This window comes from Xiphophorus couchianus, chromosome 21, assembly GCF_001444195.1.
Source record: "Xiphophorus couchianus chromosome 21, X_couchianus-1.0, whole genome shotgun sequence".
NCBI classification, from domain to species: Eukaryota; Metazoa; Chordata; class Actinopteri; order Cyprinodontiformes; family Poeciliidae; genus Xiphophorus; species Xiphophorus couchianus.
Genome location: NC_040248.1, coordinates 21,762,688 through 21,779,166, shown reverse-complemented (window position 1 = coordinate 21,779,166; position 16,479 = coordinate 21,762,688). Strand labels below are relative to the sequence as shown.

The following is a 16,479-nucleotide window of genomic DNA, read 5'->3' as shown; positions in this document are numbered from 1 at the left end:
TACGCTTGTTAAAGTTCTTTACCTCCTCTGCAGCCAAGAATCTCCACACGAAGGTAGAATGTTTGCCTGAACTCCACAGGGATGATTCTGATGTACCGAGCTCTTACCAACCGACCCAACCAGCGGGTCACGGGGGTCCTGCCCACCATCCGAACCTCAAACACCTAAAGGACAAAAACCATATGTAGTACTACACAAAACTTAGTCTGAGTTTTATCTCATTGATTTATAGGTTACATAGTATTAAACAACCAACACCTTGGCAGGGCCGTCAAACTTTCCATTTGCTGTGAAATCTGAGAAGAGGGCGCTCTGGGGGGCAAAGGCCAGGCGATATTTGGTGAGGTAACCCCACATGCGCTCATTTCCCTGTGTCACCACTCCTGACACCCAAGTGGGCTCCAGGAAATCCACCTGAAAATATGGCTGGGGGTCCCCAGGTAGGGGGCTCCAGCCAGGCTCCATAACTGGACTGCAGGAAAGAGATAATAATACGCAATTTTGATCACTTGAATCCTTCTTTTCAAATGATCATTTAAATAGGTATCCATCAATCAATCTGCCCCGATTTCCTTCATCTGACGACGTTTTGGTCATCACATTGGCGACCGGCCATTACACAAACATCCGATCGTATCCATTTATCTACGTACGCAGAGGTCTGAAAATCAGTCACTGTCCCCTTCTGCTCGGCGGTGACAGAAAGCTGACTGACACAAGGTCATATCTGCATATAGCAATAGTCACCCCACTGTTGGCAATCGACCAAATCGGAATCAGCAAGACAGACGTTCTAAAGGTCAGTGACTGGCCAGAAAACTACAATTGGTGCACCCCCAATATTAAATGTCAACAACACCAGGAAACTATTAGCAAAGGTGAATGCCATCACCCACATGTTGGGGACGATGTTTAGTCTCCCGGCGTCAGCGGGGTTGTTCTCACGCTGTGAGGATGAGGACAGCTGGCCGTAGTGAATCCTGCCATCCTCCAGTCCAAGAGCAGAGGAGCAAAGGCCTGTAAAATGTGACGTTTATTAATGGAAACACTGAAAAATTCAAGGTATTTAAATAAGTTCTTCAGAAAGAACAGAAACTTACCGTGGTATCCTGGACCGCCGTCCTTTCCATAAATACATCCAGATTAGAACACGTTAGTTTGAGCAACAAGGAACGAATAATAAACTAAAACAGCAGCAACATCTGTAATCTTTTGTCTTTTAAAGTTTGAAGCAGTGGCCGCATGATTGCCACAGTGATGTAAGTTTAATACTGAGGAAAAAATGTCACTTTTTTAAAGCTTATTCAATTTCAAGACAGAACTGTTAACTGTGGGTTTTGATATTTGGTTTACATTGTACAGGGAATATAATACAATTAGGTTGGAACAGATGTTCAGCAAACATTTTCCTTACTGTCGGTGTTGCAGTAGAGAGAGTAACAGCAGCCATTGATGGGGTCTTCAGAGGAGAAGGGGTGGGTGTGTGTGGCCTGCAAGTGGGAAAATAAAATTGTAAAAAGCAACAAGAGCAATTTTGGTGAACATATATAAGCATTCGATTAAGAGTACGCTCCTTACCTGTCTGACTGTGTAGTGATGTCATGTCGGTGGCATCCATTTTCATCCTCTCCTTTAGGACAGTCAGGGATACCATCACAACGCCTGTCTGCCTCAATGCAACCCCCTGGTGGCGGGCAAGAGAAGTGACCAATGGGACAGCTGCGTGGAGCGGTGGTTGTGGAGGAAGGTTGGGTGCCTGCAAAAGATGTTTTACACACATAACAGGAAACTGTCCAATAAATGTAACACTCGTTTGTTTTAACTTACAAAAGGAATTTTGCAAAACTGAGTTAGACAAATAATAACATAATGTGAATTAAACCCAAAACGAACAATAAAAATATTCATTCACTGTCTTCCACTTATTGGAGATTGGGCTTTACAGATAAAGTTCATAACAGAACCCAAAACATTTACTTCCTTGAATTTGCTTGAGAATGTCTTAAGATCCCCTGGATAGGTCTGAAAACCTCCAAAGGATTTTATTTTAGTGTAGAAAAATCACTAATTCTACTCCAAGCTGCCAGAAGACAACTGATCTCCTCACCTTGTTTCTAAGGGCGTTTTCACACCGGACAGTCCGGTACTCGGTTCAATTAGGCACCAAAATCACCACATTTGTTACATTTTTACTTTCACACTGCACTGTGGTGCCGCTACGCTAAGAACCATTGAAGCAACAATGGAGTAGCGTGAGATTTCAGCAGTTGTAGGATTTTTCTTTTGTCTCTAGCAAAAGACAATTTCTCAAGCTACGCGTGTAAAGAATACACCTCCAGCTTTCCCCAATACGAACGGAACACTCCACCTTTTTCTGGTTCAGAGTGGAAATTATTTACACAGACCAATCAGAGCAGATAACTCACCGCAGTACTTCTCATCTGATCCGTCCCCACAGTCATTGACTCCGTCACAGACAACTCCCAGAGAGCCGGCCGGCACACAGTGACCGTTGTCACACTGGAATTCTCTCTCTCTGCAGCCTTCACCCAGAGTGACCGGTGAAGGAGGGGTTGGGAAAGTTAACCTGGGGTAACCTTGAGAGGAGATAAAGAGGAATGTTCTACAAAAATGTGTCCATTTTATTCAAGATCAGCAAAACACCATTGTCATCAATCTGCTGACCATCACCACAGCCCATGATCTCCAGCCGAAGGTAGATGCTGTTCTGAAAGTCATGAGGGAACAGTCGAACAAACCGAGCCGACACTATCCTTTCCAGTCTACTCTCCATCACGCCTCGATCATCATGGTTACCCAGAAAAACCTGCAGTAAGAGCAGAGAAACATTGATTTGACGACGTGGAAACTGTGGAAGCTGTTTGAACGTTTTGAGTTGTTTGATCTTTGACCTTGGCTCTAGGTGGCGCATCAGAAGGAAGCTCCTTGTAAGTGTACCAACGTTTTCCATCATGGCTGAACTCGAGATAGAAGCTGGACACGAACGTGCCGAACACCCCACCTCCCTGGGTCAGCACACCTAGAATCAGATCAGTCATCACATATTTTAATAAATGAATGAGGAATAATCACACAACAAAGCTACTGGTTCACAGAATTAAACACAAGACACTGAATCAGCAGTTTCAATTTCAGTTGTTTGAAAGCACCTGTGGGAATCTTTACCAGTAATGTTGTATGGTTTGAGTAAGTCGATCTGTATGTAGGGGCTTTGGGTGTTGACACTCTGTCCTTCACGTCTCTTTTGTGGCAGGTCTTTATACTCCTCTGGCTCTGGACTCCAGCCCTGTATGTGAACGGCAAACAGAAAATAACCGGTGTCGGTTTTATGACTTGATCTGATTGTGAATAAAATGCCTACCATTTATGTTTTGTTACTCCAGGAGAGCTTAAGACTTAAAGGATTAAGTTAAATACAGACTGGATTGATGATCCTGATCAGGTTAGGTGTCAGAAAGCTAAGAATGTGTGAAGTACCTGGAGATCTCTACGGGGGTCCCACCCATGAAGACGTGCTGCTTCGGGTGGGTGGCCGTCCTGGTGCGACGAGGCAGTGAAACTAGACACTGGGAGGGTCTGGACACCCAGAGGAACCCAACACTCATCTTAACAGGAAGAATGAATAATTTAAATATACTGAATGGTAATGTGTTGTAACATTTGCTGTGTATAAAATAAGACACCAACCTCCAGGTGGAAATGGATATGTAGGTACTACGGGAGTAACATCCCTGGGTTTGGATGTCATAACGCCAGGGGTTTCTGTTACCATCGCTGTCCCATTTTCCCCTACAGATCGTTAAAAACAAATTATGTTCAAGGGTCTAAAATCGAACAGTAAATGATGTAACATTTGTTCTTCTCTCACACTGTTCATTATCTTGACAAATATGTTACATTTAAAAGTGGATTGTCTGTGAAGGACATTTTGTGAAACATCGTGTCTGTGAAGAACGCATTCTGCCTGTGATGATTCATTTATAGTCCATGTGTGTTGGGATGAAAGGTTTATGTCTTAAAGTGTGTCACTGCATAAGGACAGAAATTTAGACCTAATGTCATTGTCCCTTTTCCTTCTTATTCCATTCCTAATAATTGTCTGGTCGTCTTAGGTTAACAGTTCATTTCTCAATAGATAGTGTATGAGTATATGCTTTGCTTTCTTTCTTTCTTGCGTTTTATGTCAGTGAAGCCATAAGAAATATTAAAAAATGAGAAAAATATATGTTCAATACTTATTTAACCACTGTAAATAAACTGAATATAAATTAATAAAAAAGAGACAGAACCATGTAGAACTGACCAATGAAAATATCCATATTCTCCATTTAATATATGTGTATATGTATACACAACATGTATGTATATATATATATATTGATAAACTACCTTGGCAGTAGCAGCACCTGTTCCCCTCTCCATTGATGAGCTTTAGACCCTTAAAAATAAAAAAGATACACAGCTTTATGAGGTGCTGTGAAAACATATTCGTCCCCATTCAGAGTTCTTTGATTTTTTATTTTTAAATTTATTTTTTTTATGTCTAAATGTGATAATCAAACAATTTTTAATATTAAAGATAGATGTCAATGGCTCGGTCCTAGCAGGATGTGTTGCAAATGTGTGACACCACCAAGTAGGCAAAAAGTCTCAGACAGGTTCTTTTATTGATTCTACAGGAGTAGAATCAAGTTAAGTAAATCAAGTCACAGCTATTCCATGATTTTACATGTGGTTTGTTTAAAGGCTTTTGTGAAATCACCAATTTTGGCATTTGCTTAACTCACAGCTGTCAAACTCCAGTCCTTCATTGCCGCTGTCCTGCAGTTTTTAGATGTGTCACAGGTAAAGAACACTGGAATGAAATGGCTTCATTACCTCCTTGTGTAGATCAGTTTTCTAGAGACTTAATGACCTAATTATTCTATTCAGGTGGTGCAGCAGAGGCACATCTAGAAGTTGCAGGGCAGTGGCCCTCCAGGACTGGAGTTTGAGACCCCTGGCTTAGTTGGTCTTTGGATAATGTTAAGATATATTCCATGGTCTAAAATATTTAAATGAAACAACAAGCCAAAACCAGAGGAACTCTGTAAAAAAAGTATATTGTTTTTCACTTTGGCTTCAGGGGAGAAGCTTCAGTAGAAAGAAACCTCCTGTAATCACAGTGTCAGTGTCTCAGGTTCATATAAAGATTAATAAAAAAGAAAAAGAAATAATATTCACTTAAGTGAATGTGTTTGAATGTAGAAGAAATATAAGTACTATTTCTGAGCCAATGGTGAAAATGTTCAATGTACAATTTTGCTTAAAACTAAGATTCTCAGCTCAGTCTCACAATGAACACAGTGTAGCTCTGACACATATTCTCTCACCATAGGGCACCCAGTGACTGCGTATGGACAGTAGGGGGCGCACTGCACAGTGAGGTTGGGAAGACAGTGGCATAACTGGCAGGGCTCCACCTTCCATCTTTCTCCAACTACATGGGATCGACTCTGATGGCGACACTGATCACATGGTTCTGTCTGACACCTGCACACAGACACGGTACACAAAGTGTCGTCGTGGCAACGGATTAATGCCCAGCTGGACAGCAAGAAGCAGCCAGTAGAGGTGTCGGTGATTGAAGGTGATCTCCAAGAACAGTTTGTTTTCACTCGACTTTATTTGCCCTAAAGTGATGGCTCTGATATTGATGAATTATTCATACAAACATCATACAAAGGATATAAAATAACAGAATGTGAAATGGATGATTCCTACCGGCGAGCCTTTTTGTAAATCCCTCTGCACATCCTCCCATCCCCATGCTTGGTTGGATTATTGGGGCTCCGGAATGACCACTGGACACTCTGGACCCCACAGGGGCCCAAACACTCTCCCCACTCAGACCATGATGACCAGCCGCAGTGCACTAAGGAGGTCAGAAACAGACGTGTGGGATCAGAACAGAATGGATCATGTGTTTACACACTTTCCTAACTCATATTACATTGTGGGGACCAGACTTTGGTACCACTAGAGGAAGTGCTGGTTTTGGGTCAGGGGTCCGGTCTAGGACTAAAGTGTGAACTGACTTTTGGTTAGGTTTATGGTTAGGCATGTACTGGTAAGGGTTCGGGTTAAGGTTAGGGTAAGATGAAGAAGGAAGTGAAAGGAAGTCAATTGGAAATCTCTGCAAACAGAGAAACAAACGCATGTGTATCCCACCTGAGCAGTCTGGGTTGGGCCGACACCTCTGAGGCCTTCCCTTCTCACACACACAGAGGTCACAGTCCACTTTCATCTGCTGACCCGGCCAGTAGCGAACACCGGCCACCTCACACACACACTCTCCGGGTGACACACACTGCTGTGTGTGGCTCATCACTTGGCCTTCGGGGCACCAACAGCCTAAAGGCGAAGAGGGAAATGTGACAATTCACAGCGACAGTTTCCAAGTTGGCTGAAGGCGTGATTACTTCAAATCACAATTTAAACTCTTCCTGTGCTGTAAAGTGTCAACCGACCAGAGAAGCAGGGCGTCGCAGGGTCACAGGTCGACCCACTGCTGATGTGAGCGCAGGAGAAGGGACATGGAGCACAGCGGCGCCTCACCAGGCCAGGAGGACAGCTGGTGTTAGTGCAGCCATCATCAGGACATGGTTCTGGAGAACAAGAAGTGGAACTAATGTTATGATCCCATGATTGTAGGACCATAAAACCAACCGTCAGGGGTTTTTTTGTTGCAATACTATTACTAGACACTTTCTGCAAAACCTTGAATGTTTTTATGTTATACAGAAATACATGGAAAATGCATTTTAGGAGTCAAATGCTCCCTTGGGTTGAGTAGGGGATGTCTTTTGAATAGTGTGACCCAAACAGATCAAGAACTGCACATACTATATATATAATACAGTACATTCTAAAAGCATACTAAACATATAATAATATAACTCATTTTAAAGGTTACTCTAAATCTTTTTCTTTTGGGGGGCTTGGCATTTTAATCTGTTCTACCAGCGAGTGCTTTGCTTTCATTTTCCTGGGAAAAATAAAGCTTTAATGTGATAAATGCAGATGCCACTTTGTGGAAATGGTTCATTTTTGTAAATCTGCAGACGTTAATTGAGTCATCTGCACAGACTTTCTGAAATGATACATGACTTTGATTCAGACTAAGTTCAAAACAGTTTACAGCTCAGCCAGATACTTTGTAGACAAGCTGGTAACGTCTACATTTCTTAAAATGATCTTGCCATTTGATGTCATGAATACCAAATGTGATTTTCATCAGGATAATAGAGGAAATCTAAATCACATCCACAAATATAAGTCCTGTGAGCTGTATGTTGATAGCCGAGTCCTTACTGATCTCCGTGGAGATGTTAGAAGGTCCGGGGAGCTGGGAACAGTGCCGACCTCCATAGCGAGGAGGACTGCAGTCTCTGTCCCTCACCTGCACCCCACCGCAACCACTGGAACAGCTGGACCAGCTGCTCCATGGCAACCACTGACCGTCCACTGAGGACAAGCAAAACAACGACCATATAACATTTCACTCTCAATCTAATTAATAAAAACAAATATCTACAGTATAGTTGTTCTCCATCTGCTTACCGGGGCAGGTGGTGTTGAAGCATTGCTGCTTCTGCGTGTGTTGGCCCAGGCAGCGGTGAAGTGGTTCACCAGGGGGGCAGGATCTCCGCCGGCTCATGGTACCTGAGCCACAGGAGGCGCTGCAGGAGCTCCAGGGGCCCCAAGAGCCCCAAGTCCTACATCCGTGCTCATCTGTGGGCCCTCCAGATGGGGTTAGTGAAGAGTCAAGACACTCTGCTACACCATTACACACCTGTTGAAGAACAATGTCGAACATCATCAAGACGCTCTCAATAATTGTTTGACATAATCCAAAAAGTTTCATTTTGAAACGTCTAAAAATGTTTAATTTTTAACTGATGTTTAACTCTTATACATGGTTCTTTTCTGATTTTGCTCATTAAATCACCAACTTTATTAAAGAAGTTTGTGTGCCAGTGCTGGTTAACATGGTGGTTAGATACACACCCTGTTAAATGGTAAACAGCTTCCATCCATACAGGTGAACTCAGAGCAGGGCGCAGAGACGTTTCGACTGCTAGGGGGCGCTGCTGAAACGGTTTGATCTTGGAACAAGAACATGTTCAACGTTTTAGCAAACAGATGTTTCAATTGACAACCGTCATATTTCTTCCTCCTGAGTGTCTCCAGTGTCAAATATTGTGTATGAAATTAATTTTCCAACTCCTGCTGAAACTTGAACGTTAACTTTAGTATATTTTCTTGTGACTTTACAGATCATTACAACAAAGTGGACAAAGAATACATAATTTACAAAATGATTTTCCAATAACAATCTTTAAAGTGTGGTGCACATTTTCACAAGCATTACTCATATACCCCTAAAAAAATCAAGCCATAAGAGCTTCCTTCGGAAGTCCTAGAATTGATATTTAGAGTACAGCTGGCTGCAATAATTCCAGTATTAATAAAAATGTTTTGTAAAAGTCTATAGGTTTGTTAGAGAACATCAGGGAACAAAGAGCCTCATAAGGATTAAGGAACAGAGAACCCAGATCAGAGAGAAAGCTGAGGAAATATTTACTGCAAGACAAATTATTGCAAATTATAAACCTTCCACCTTACTGCTTCCATTTTCAGATGATGTGATCCACAGTCACTGCTTTATTTGATAATGGAGGATGGTACACTGAAGACCAACCAAATGGCTGTTCATCTAAACTGACAAGCAGAATAAGAAGAGCATTAACCTGAGAAGCAGCCAAAAGATCAGCGGAAACTCTAGAGTTGCTGCAGAATTGTTAACTCCACACATTTGGTCTTTATGGTAGAATGGCAAGAAGGAAGAAAATAAGTTTTAAACAAAAAAAGTCCTGGTCTAGGAAGTAGAATTTGTGGCCTAAGGTTTAGACCTAAGTTAAGAAACTGTGACTGAGGCTGTGGTAAGAAATCTGACTGAATTAAGCAAGTTTGAAAAGAGAAACGTGTAAAAAATGACAGTTCAAAGATGTACAACGATGGCAAACATAACTGTAGAGACGTTTAGCTGTGATTAGAGTGAATGTTGGCTCTACCAAGTCCTGACTAGGACGGCTGACTAGAAATGCATGCCAGACTTTAGATTTTTAATCTTAGTTTCTTCGTAAACTAAATCATTAGGCATTTCTTCATCAGTATAATCTAACTTTGTGTTAGTCGTTGCATAAAACCCCAATAGAATACAGTGGATTTTGTGGTTGTAAAGTGACAGGATATGGAAAAGAAACAATAGTATTTCTTTTGCAAGACACTGTATTTTAAATTCTTTAAATTCTCGCCATCTTCCTTTCTTCTACCTCCCACACCCTTTTTCCTTCTTCTTGAAATTTATTGGCGGTTGGCAAAAACGTTGGGTGAGCATTACCGCCACCAACCGGTATAGAGTGTGGACCACATGACACAAAACAAAACAAAAAAAGAAAGAAAAAAACTAGATCCTACTATACAACTTGCACTGCTTAAAAAAAAATATATATATATATAGCCTGATATCCTGTGCTTCCTGAATCCTTTTGCAATGAATCAACAATGTCAAATTTCATTTTCAAATTACTAAGGTTCCAAACTAACTTGTTTCTCTGAATCCGGTAGTTCCTACAATGCAAAATAACATGTTCTATTGTCTCATCTTCCTCACTTTCTTCACTTTATCGCCCTCTTCTCCTCATGTAATGTGAACTCACCACACACCAACTCATCGTCGCCACGTGGGCAGTCTGGGACGCCATTACAGACTTGGGTCACGTTCACACAGGTGCGGTTGTCACACGGGAAGCTTCCTGGACAGGATGGTATCCGAACCGAGCCTGGGAGACGGACAGTTTGTTTCCAATTAATCAAAACGTTAAAACATTTCCTCTGTGGAACCGATGCGCTCACACTAGCATCACTAGAAACTCACCGCAGGTGTTGATGCTCTCATCAGATGAGTCTCTGCAGTGGGGGGTTCCGTCACAGAGCTGCTGGTAATCCACGCACTGGTCCCCACTGAGGCAGAGCGCCTGGCCCGGTCCACAGGGAGCAGCACACTGCTGCTCGTCACTGCCGTCCAAGCAGTCCGTTTCCCCGTCACAACGCCACGCCTGAGGCACACACTGCCCCCCGCTGGCACACCCCAACTCATAGGACCTACAAACTGCACCAAGGGAGCTTTCAATGACAAAACTTGACATTTATCTTGGAAGATGTCAAGTTAAGGTCCCTTTAGAGATGCACAGAAGTCTGATTCTTTGCAGATATATCACTTTCTGTCAGATTAGGATTCAGTAAACATTTGGAAAGAGCCAGGACTTGTTGAATGAACTTTCAAAAAGTATTTCAGGGCATGTCTCAAACCGTCACTCCTGCCTACAACCTGTAGCATTTTGTTTTGGAACTCTCTACTCTGAAAATTTAAAGAAGAAGGTGTGAAAGAATAACAGAGATTGTTTTTTTCTGTGTTGGTATGATCGACATTCAGGCCAGTGCCAGCAGAGAGACCAACAGCCGGTCTGTGGAAGACCTTCACAGTCAAACAACAGCTGTAAACATATGCGGGGAAAAAAGAATTACAATTGTAACAATTATTGGCTGTAACAAACAAGAACCCACTGTTTATCAGGTGTTGTCCATTTTCTACAAACTGGATGATGACACATGAGGAGAACTTTAAAAACTTAAAGATGAGTACCACCTTAAAGAGTAATAATACTTAATTGATTTATTTAGCCATTATTTCTAACAATTATTTATTTAAGATCATTTATTACCTGAAGATGGCGTGACAGGTGACGGAGTGATTCCAGAGTAGCAGCTGGTTCTGTTCTCGTCGTCTCGGCCCGGACAGTCCGCTGTTCCATCGCACAGCTTCGTTTTGGCAACGCATGAGCCATCGCTGCAGGCAAACTGATGGGGAGCACAGGTCACTGCAATGCCAAGAAAACACACGACATGTTGGGTCACTTAAATTTAAGAGACCAGAATATATTGTTTAAAAGGACATGAAGTAAGAACAGAGAAAAATGAAGCTTTTTTTCAATGCTTTTAAACCTCTATGTTAATGTGCCTTCAATGCTTTTAAAGGCACATTAGCATAAAGGTGCATACCCCTTTATGCTAATGTGCATAAAGGGGTATGCACATTAGCAGTGTCAGCCATGTGTCATACTTTTCATCAAACAAGCCAAACCAGCTGTGTCCGGTTGGTGGCTGATGTACTAAGATAGAGTTTGAGGTTCCTTTTCTGTTTTATTCAGACTTGTTGATGCTTCCAAAAAAGTTACCCAAAAGTTAGCTTAAAAATTAGAGAAGTTAAAAACTGAAGTATATGAACTAATCAAGCATCGACTGCATTGTTTTGCATCTATTCCAGGTCTTTTTTCTTGTGAAAGCTAATTGCCATACAGCCAGCGTTGAGCATTGTCTTGTCTGTAGACTAGACATTAGAATGTTGCTGTTCACCTTTACTTGGGCAGACAGCTTCATCTGTTCCTGAAGGACAGTCTCTGTGTCCATCACAGAGTGTGTGTGCAGGGACACACCGATCGTCGGGACACTGAAACTCTCCTGGTGAGCACACACACCTGCAAATCAGAGATTCTGGATGAGATCCTTAAAAGACCAGAACAAACGGTTTAAAAGGACACGGCCGTAATATGAGGTCACAGAAACAATAAGGAAAAAGCTGGCTGCGTAGCGTCAAGATGTTTTTCAGTAAATCTGAAAAAACACTGCGAGTTGTTTGAAATATTAGCATTATTGGCATTAATTTAACACTAGCAGAAAAACTATACAAATAAACCAATTTTAGTCTCTTGGATGCTTAAAAAATGTATTTAAAATCTCAAAAATTTAAATAATAACAGGAAAACACACCCCCTTTCATCACTGAGGTCTCCACAGTCATCATGGCCGTCACAGCGGTGGATGTAGAGGATGCAGCGTCCTCCTGGACACAGGAACTCCCCTTCATCACAGACCACACCGCAGTCTGAACAGGTGATGGATCACAGCACACAGCAATAGAAGAGCAGTTCATAAAAACACATCAGCAAACAGAGAAAAGAAACAGGATGAACACGGATAAAACGCACCATGAAATTAATTTATTAACCAGCTAAAAATTAAATTCTCTGTGTACGTTTACCTTGCTCATCAGACCCATCAGCGAAGCCACAGTCCAGGCGTCCATCACACACACGGCTGGCTGGAAGACACTTTCCGTTGGCACACTGAAACTCTCCGGGAGGACACAGAGGCTCCGGGGTGGGGGGTCCGCAGAACTCCTCATCCGATTGGTCAGCACAGTCTGGGTGGCCATCACAACGCAGAGCCAGGTTCAAACATGGTCCACTGCAAGGTCGAGGTTATCTCACTTAATTCACTTTAAGAGTTTTAGTCCTGCAGAAGACTGACTGTAAAACTGACTCCGCAGTTGACTCATGACAGCAAATATTTTATTTATTTGAAACCATTAATCGGATTAATCGTGATGAGTCGATTATTGAAATACTTGTTGACTAATTTGGTAATCGATTCATCACTAACTGGAGTAGACAGATTAAAAAAAAGGCATTTGGTGAAGCAACAACTCAGTCAGAGCAATAATTAAGTATAAAAATATAAAAATTTTCAATTAAGGTAATAAAGAAAATATGTCTGTAACTATGTTGCACCTAGGCCTGTCACAATTATAAATAAATTATTGATTTATTAATTTACTGAGAGATAAATTAAAACAAAGTCAATCATTTCTATTGGCATGATTTATCATTTATCTCTTTTATTCTCTCTTTCTACCAAAGGCTGGATAATAAAATTCTTCAGTTTGCTGCTTTAGTCTCAACTAGCCCTTATTTTGAAGGACAATTTTGTCCTTCAAAGAATTCATAATTCATTTTATTTGTTGTGTTGTTTATTTTGGATATTTAAAAAGTCTTCCAGTTCCATTAAAACATTAATTTTACTGATCTTTCAGAATGTGCTCTTGCATTTTTATTTTGCCATTACCGTTATATTACTTAAAAATAATCTCAAAAGAAACAATATTATTGTTTATCACAATAACTTCTGGAGCAATTTATCGTCCAGCAAAATTTGTCATTGTGACAGGGCTAGTTGCACCCAGAACTCTTAATATGGCAGTTTTAACTTGACCTGGTTCAAATTGTGAACAAAAAAAAATCTCCCATTAAGCAACCTTTTCTATGCAGTTATTAATCAGCTGGGCTGCGTTTTCACATGTTGATGTCAGAAGGATTGTTTTAGCGGGGGGTCAGGAATCACCTCGGGCTGCTGGCACATCTGAACTGCTCCTGGGAGCAGGTGGATGGACAGACCTCATCCGAACCGTCTCCACAGTCGTCCTCGTTGTCGCACACCCACTGAGAGGAGATGCAGCGTCCGCTGGCACAGGAAAACTCTGACTCCAGGCAAGGAGGCGGGGGAGGAGGGCAAGACACGCCCTCACAGCGCCACACGCCCTCTTCACAGGAACTGGACAAAACGACAACAGGTGTCAGATTTCCAGGCCGACTGTTTCTCTAACATTAAAATAGATTGTTGTTTTTTTCCACATGGTTTTAGACGGACAGACCAGTTCTGACAGTGATTGGTGATGGCACTTCCAGGTGGAAACATGGAGCCTTCCCATTCACAGGGACACTGGGTGGGTTCTATACAGCTGTCACCTACGGAGCGATAGGAAGCATATTGTTCTGAAATTTAAGCTTTGCGAACCTTATGTGAACAAAATTGTAAAGATTTTTCTTGGTTATTTTACATAGTTTTATAGGGTGCTTTTTGAAAAGTTACAGTAAAACATTAACAGCAATATTTTGTTTTTTTTAGCTTGTCATAAGAAAAAAAAAGAAGAGTAAAATGTTCTCATTCATTTCTAAATGTCACAGTTCAAAACTAAGTCTTTATCTCCAAATTAAACAAGCTAATTATTTAGGTAGCTATTTATTTAGGTTGCCAACGCAAAATACTTAGTTAAGAAGCTATATATGCAATTTCACATGCAGATAACCAGAATCAGACTGTCAAAATAAAAGCTGGGTCTTTTTTGAATATCTGTATAAAGTACTGCTATGTAGTTTGTATGTCCCTTTTGGACCTATTGTAAATAATTACACCTTAAGTAGCACATCTTTTTGTTACCGTGTCTGACTGTGCCAGCAGGGCAGAAGCAGCCCTCCACACAGGACAGCACCCCACACTGAGAGTGTGGACTCTGCTGGACACCGGGGCAGGACGGAGTGCAGGCTGGACCGCACGGATCGTAGAGCTGCCCTTTATCACACTGAAGAGCTGCAGGGAATGGAAGCAGAAGCTCCTTAAATACAGGCTCACCAGACGACATGAAAAGTTAACCAAACAGTGGTTTGTGAAGTACAAAAAATGAGACCATCAGAAATCATTTTTAAACTTTTTCTACCTTTAACATGACATTTATCCTGTACAGAATTACTCTCAGTTAACCCAAAAATGTTAATAAGCCTCAAACATGAGCGTGTAAGAAAGTAAAAGTGAGGTTGTGGCTTTCTTAGGAGAATATCTACAGTATATGTGCACAATTATTGGGCAACTACACTGGGTTACAAAAAGATATTTTATGGAAGTTGTCTATGTTTTTCAACATAGACAAACATATGTTGTCTATGTTTGTCTATAGACAATTTGTGTAATTTTAAGACGTGTCATTTGACATTCAGGGAGTGTTTGGTGTGTGAATGTGACGTACGGCAGAGATCCTGAGACCTCCAGCGGATGTAGACTCCTCTCCGGTTGCACTCCTCTGCATATGAAGCAACAGCTGTGCAGAGACATTCACAGTCCCCACCGGAGTCACAGCTGAACACGCCAGCAGAGCAAACAAAACACATGCTCAACCTTGAAGGTATTACAAAATATGTACCGCAAAATAAAACAAAAAAATCTCCCCAAATAATAAAAATAATCTGAAATGCAAACCCCGTTGTATTTTGAGGGGTTTTTTGCATTCAAGGCAGCAGAACTACTAGATGCACAATGCAGATCTCAAAGCCATAACGCTGTGATTAGTCGTGTCACTCACCCACAAGCATCAAAGACACACCAGTCATAATACTGCTGGAAGGAAACCTCAGCATGGCAGCGTGAAAACAGCTCCTGAGTCAGCACTGCACACCTCTTCCTGGCCCAGGTCACTCTGTGGGGATTCAGCTGAAAAGGCAACAACTGTCATCAGCGGTAGTTTGTGCCGCTGGGAGAACGAACACACGAACGGATGTCCATGGTGAGCTTACAGTGCAGGGATCTCTGAGGTCCTGGTTTTCCACGTCGGGGCAGGAAGGGCTGACCTTCCATGAATTTCCAAACAGCTCCGGCGTGGACTCCGTGATTCCTTGCCGTGTTGTGAAGTCGTTCTCCGTGTCTCCGTCAAAGTTCCCACACAACCCTTCCACCTGACCCCGCAGGTGGGGCGCCAAGCGCACATACACACGCATACCTGGTGGAAAAAAACAACAACAACACAGGATTAGCTTTCAATAGCAAACACCAAGAACTTTTACGGGCAACATGCTGAATGTGAGAAAGAACACCCTGATCTGGAAGTCGGCCTACCTCCATCCCAGAGCAAGGTGATTCCTAGCTGGGAAGAGAGAGCGACAAATATGCCTGCTCTCTCCAGAGCCAGACCACTGCCGCTGTAGGACTTTGGTAAGGAAACAGGCATTCCGTTCACCGTCACTGCTTTACCTGAACGCCACAGACGAGACAAATTAAGTCACCAAACTACCTTCCTGCTTCCTAGGAAACATATGCTGATGAAAAATATGCACATTCTGTACATTTCCCTCTAAAATAATCTTAAATGTGATGGAAAAAGGTGTCCACTGAAGGTAACAAACTGGTTTCTTTAAGAAATCCTTGAATTCAAGTTTAAAAGTTAGAATCAAACAAACAAAGGCGCTCTTATTGGTCATTTCACCAATGTATGAACACAGACATGACCAGTCCTGAAAAGGCTGCAGTGATGCCTTTTGAGAACGGTAATATGAGTTATTGCTAGAGGTGCACTGAATTATTGGCCAGTCCATTTATTGGCACCAATTTCCTTAATATTGGGAGATCAGTGATTGGTCGATACTTACAGAGGAAGCCAATCTGATCCCTGGATCTACTTTACCTCAGCAAAGGTCTAAAAATCTTCTGCTCTCCCATTAGCGATTTGGGAACATTATGACTGATAAACCAGCCAACCAGGTCATGACCCCATTTACAGTTAACAATAGTCACTCTACTGATGCCAACTCAGCAACTTTCTTGCTATTTGTAGCAACATTCCAGGCAAAATAAAAATCTGTATTGGCCAAAATCGGAATCGGCAGGTCCAGCATTTTATAGACCGGTAAT

The 16,479-nt window shown here is 41.9% G+C and overlaps 1 protein-coding gene across 1 annotated transcript in view; it reads right to left on the bottom strand.

Moving 5' to 3' along the window:
- Positions 1-16,479, bottom strand: part of sspo (SCO-spondin) — an 83,517-nt gene that overhangs the window by 53,868 nt on the left and 13,170 nt on the right. The window contains exons 21-52 of the mRNA XM_028005826.1: positions 15,688-15,822; positions 15,369-15,571; positions 15,158-15,285; positions 14,825-14,934; positions 14,242-14,391; positions 13,676-13,769; positions 13,403-13,575; positions 11,956-12,070; positions 11,542-11,663; positions 10,851-11,006; positions 10,004-10,237; positions 9,786-9,908; positions 8,071-8,168; positions 7,624-7,855; positions 7,375-7,527; positions 6,531-6,668; positions 6,232-6,414; positions 5,785-5,935; positions 5,394-5,553; positions 4,411-4,459; positions 3,709-3,810; positions 3,499-3,626; positions 3,187-3,307; positions 2,913-3,040; positions 2,686-2,827; positions 2,427-2,597; positions 1,579-1,756; positions 1,415-1,490; positions 1,101-1,122; positions 897-1,017; positions 259-472; positions 23-164 (exon numbers count right to left, since the gene is read on the bottom strand). Coding sequence (XP_027861627.1) covers positions 23-164; positions 259-472; positions 897-1,017; positions 1,101-1,122; positions 1,415-1,490; positions 1,579-1,756; positions 2,427-2,597; positions 2,686-2,827; positions 2,913-3,040; positions 3,187-3,307; positions 3,499-3,626; positions 3,709-3,810; positions 4,411-4,459; positions 5,394-5,553; positions 5,785-5,935; positions 6,232-6,414; positions 6,531-6,668; positions 7,375-7,527; positions 7,624-7,855; positions 8,071-8,168; positions 9,786-9,908; positions 10,004-10,237; positions 10,851-11,006; positions 11,542-11,663; positions 11,956-12,070; positions 13,403-13,575; positions 13,676-13,769; positions 14,242-14,391; positions 14,825-14,934; positions 15,158-15,285; positions 15,369-15,571; positions 15,688-15,822 — 4,452 coding nt within the window. The remainder of the gene's footprint in view (positions 1-22; positions 165-258; positions 473-896; positions 1,018-1,100; positions 1,123-1,414; positions 1,491-1,578; positions 1,757-2,426; positions 2,598-2,685; positions 2,828-2,912; positions 3,041-3,186; positions 3,308-3,498; positions 3,627-3,708; positions 3,811-4,410; positions 4,460-5,393; positions 5,554-5,784; positions 5,936-6,231; positions 6,415-6,530; positions 6,669-7,374; positions 7,528-7,623; positions 7,856-8,070; positions 8,169-9,785; positions 9,909-10,003; positions 10,238-10,850; positions 11,007-11,541; positions 11,664-11,955; positions 12,071-13,402; positions 13,576-13,675; positions 13,770-14,241; positions 14,392-14,824; positions 14,935-15,157; positions 15,286-15,368; positions 15,572-15,687; positions 15,823-16,479) is intronic.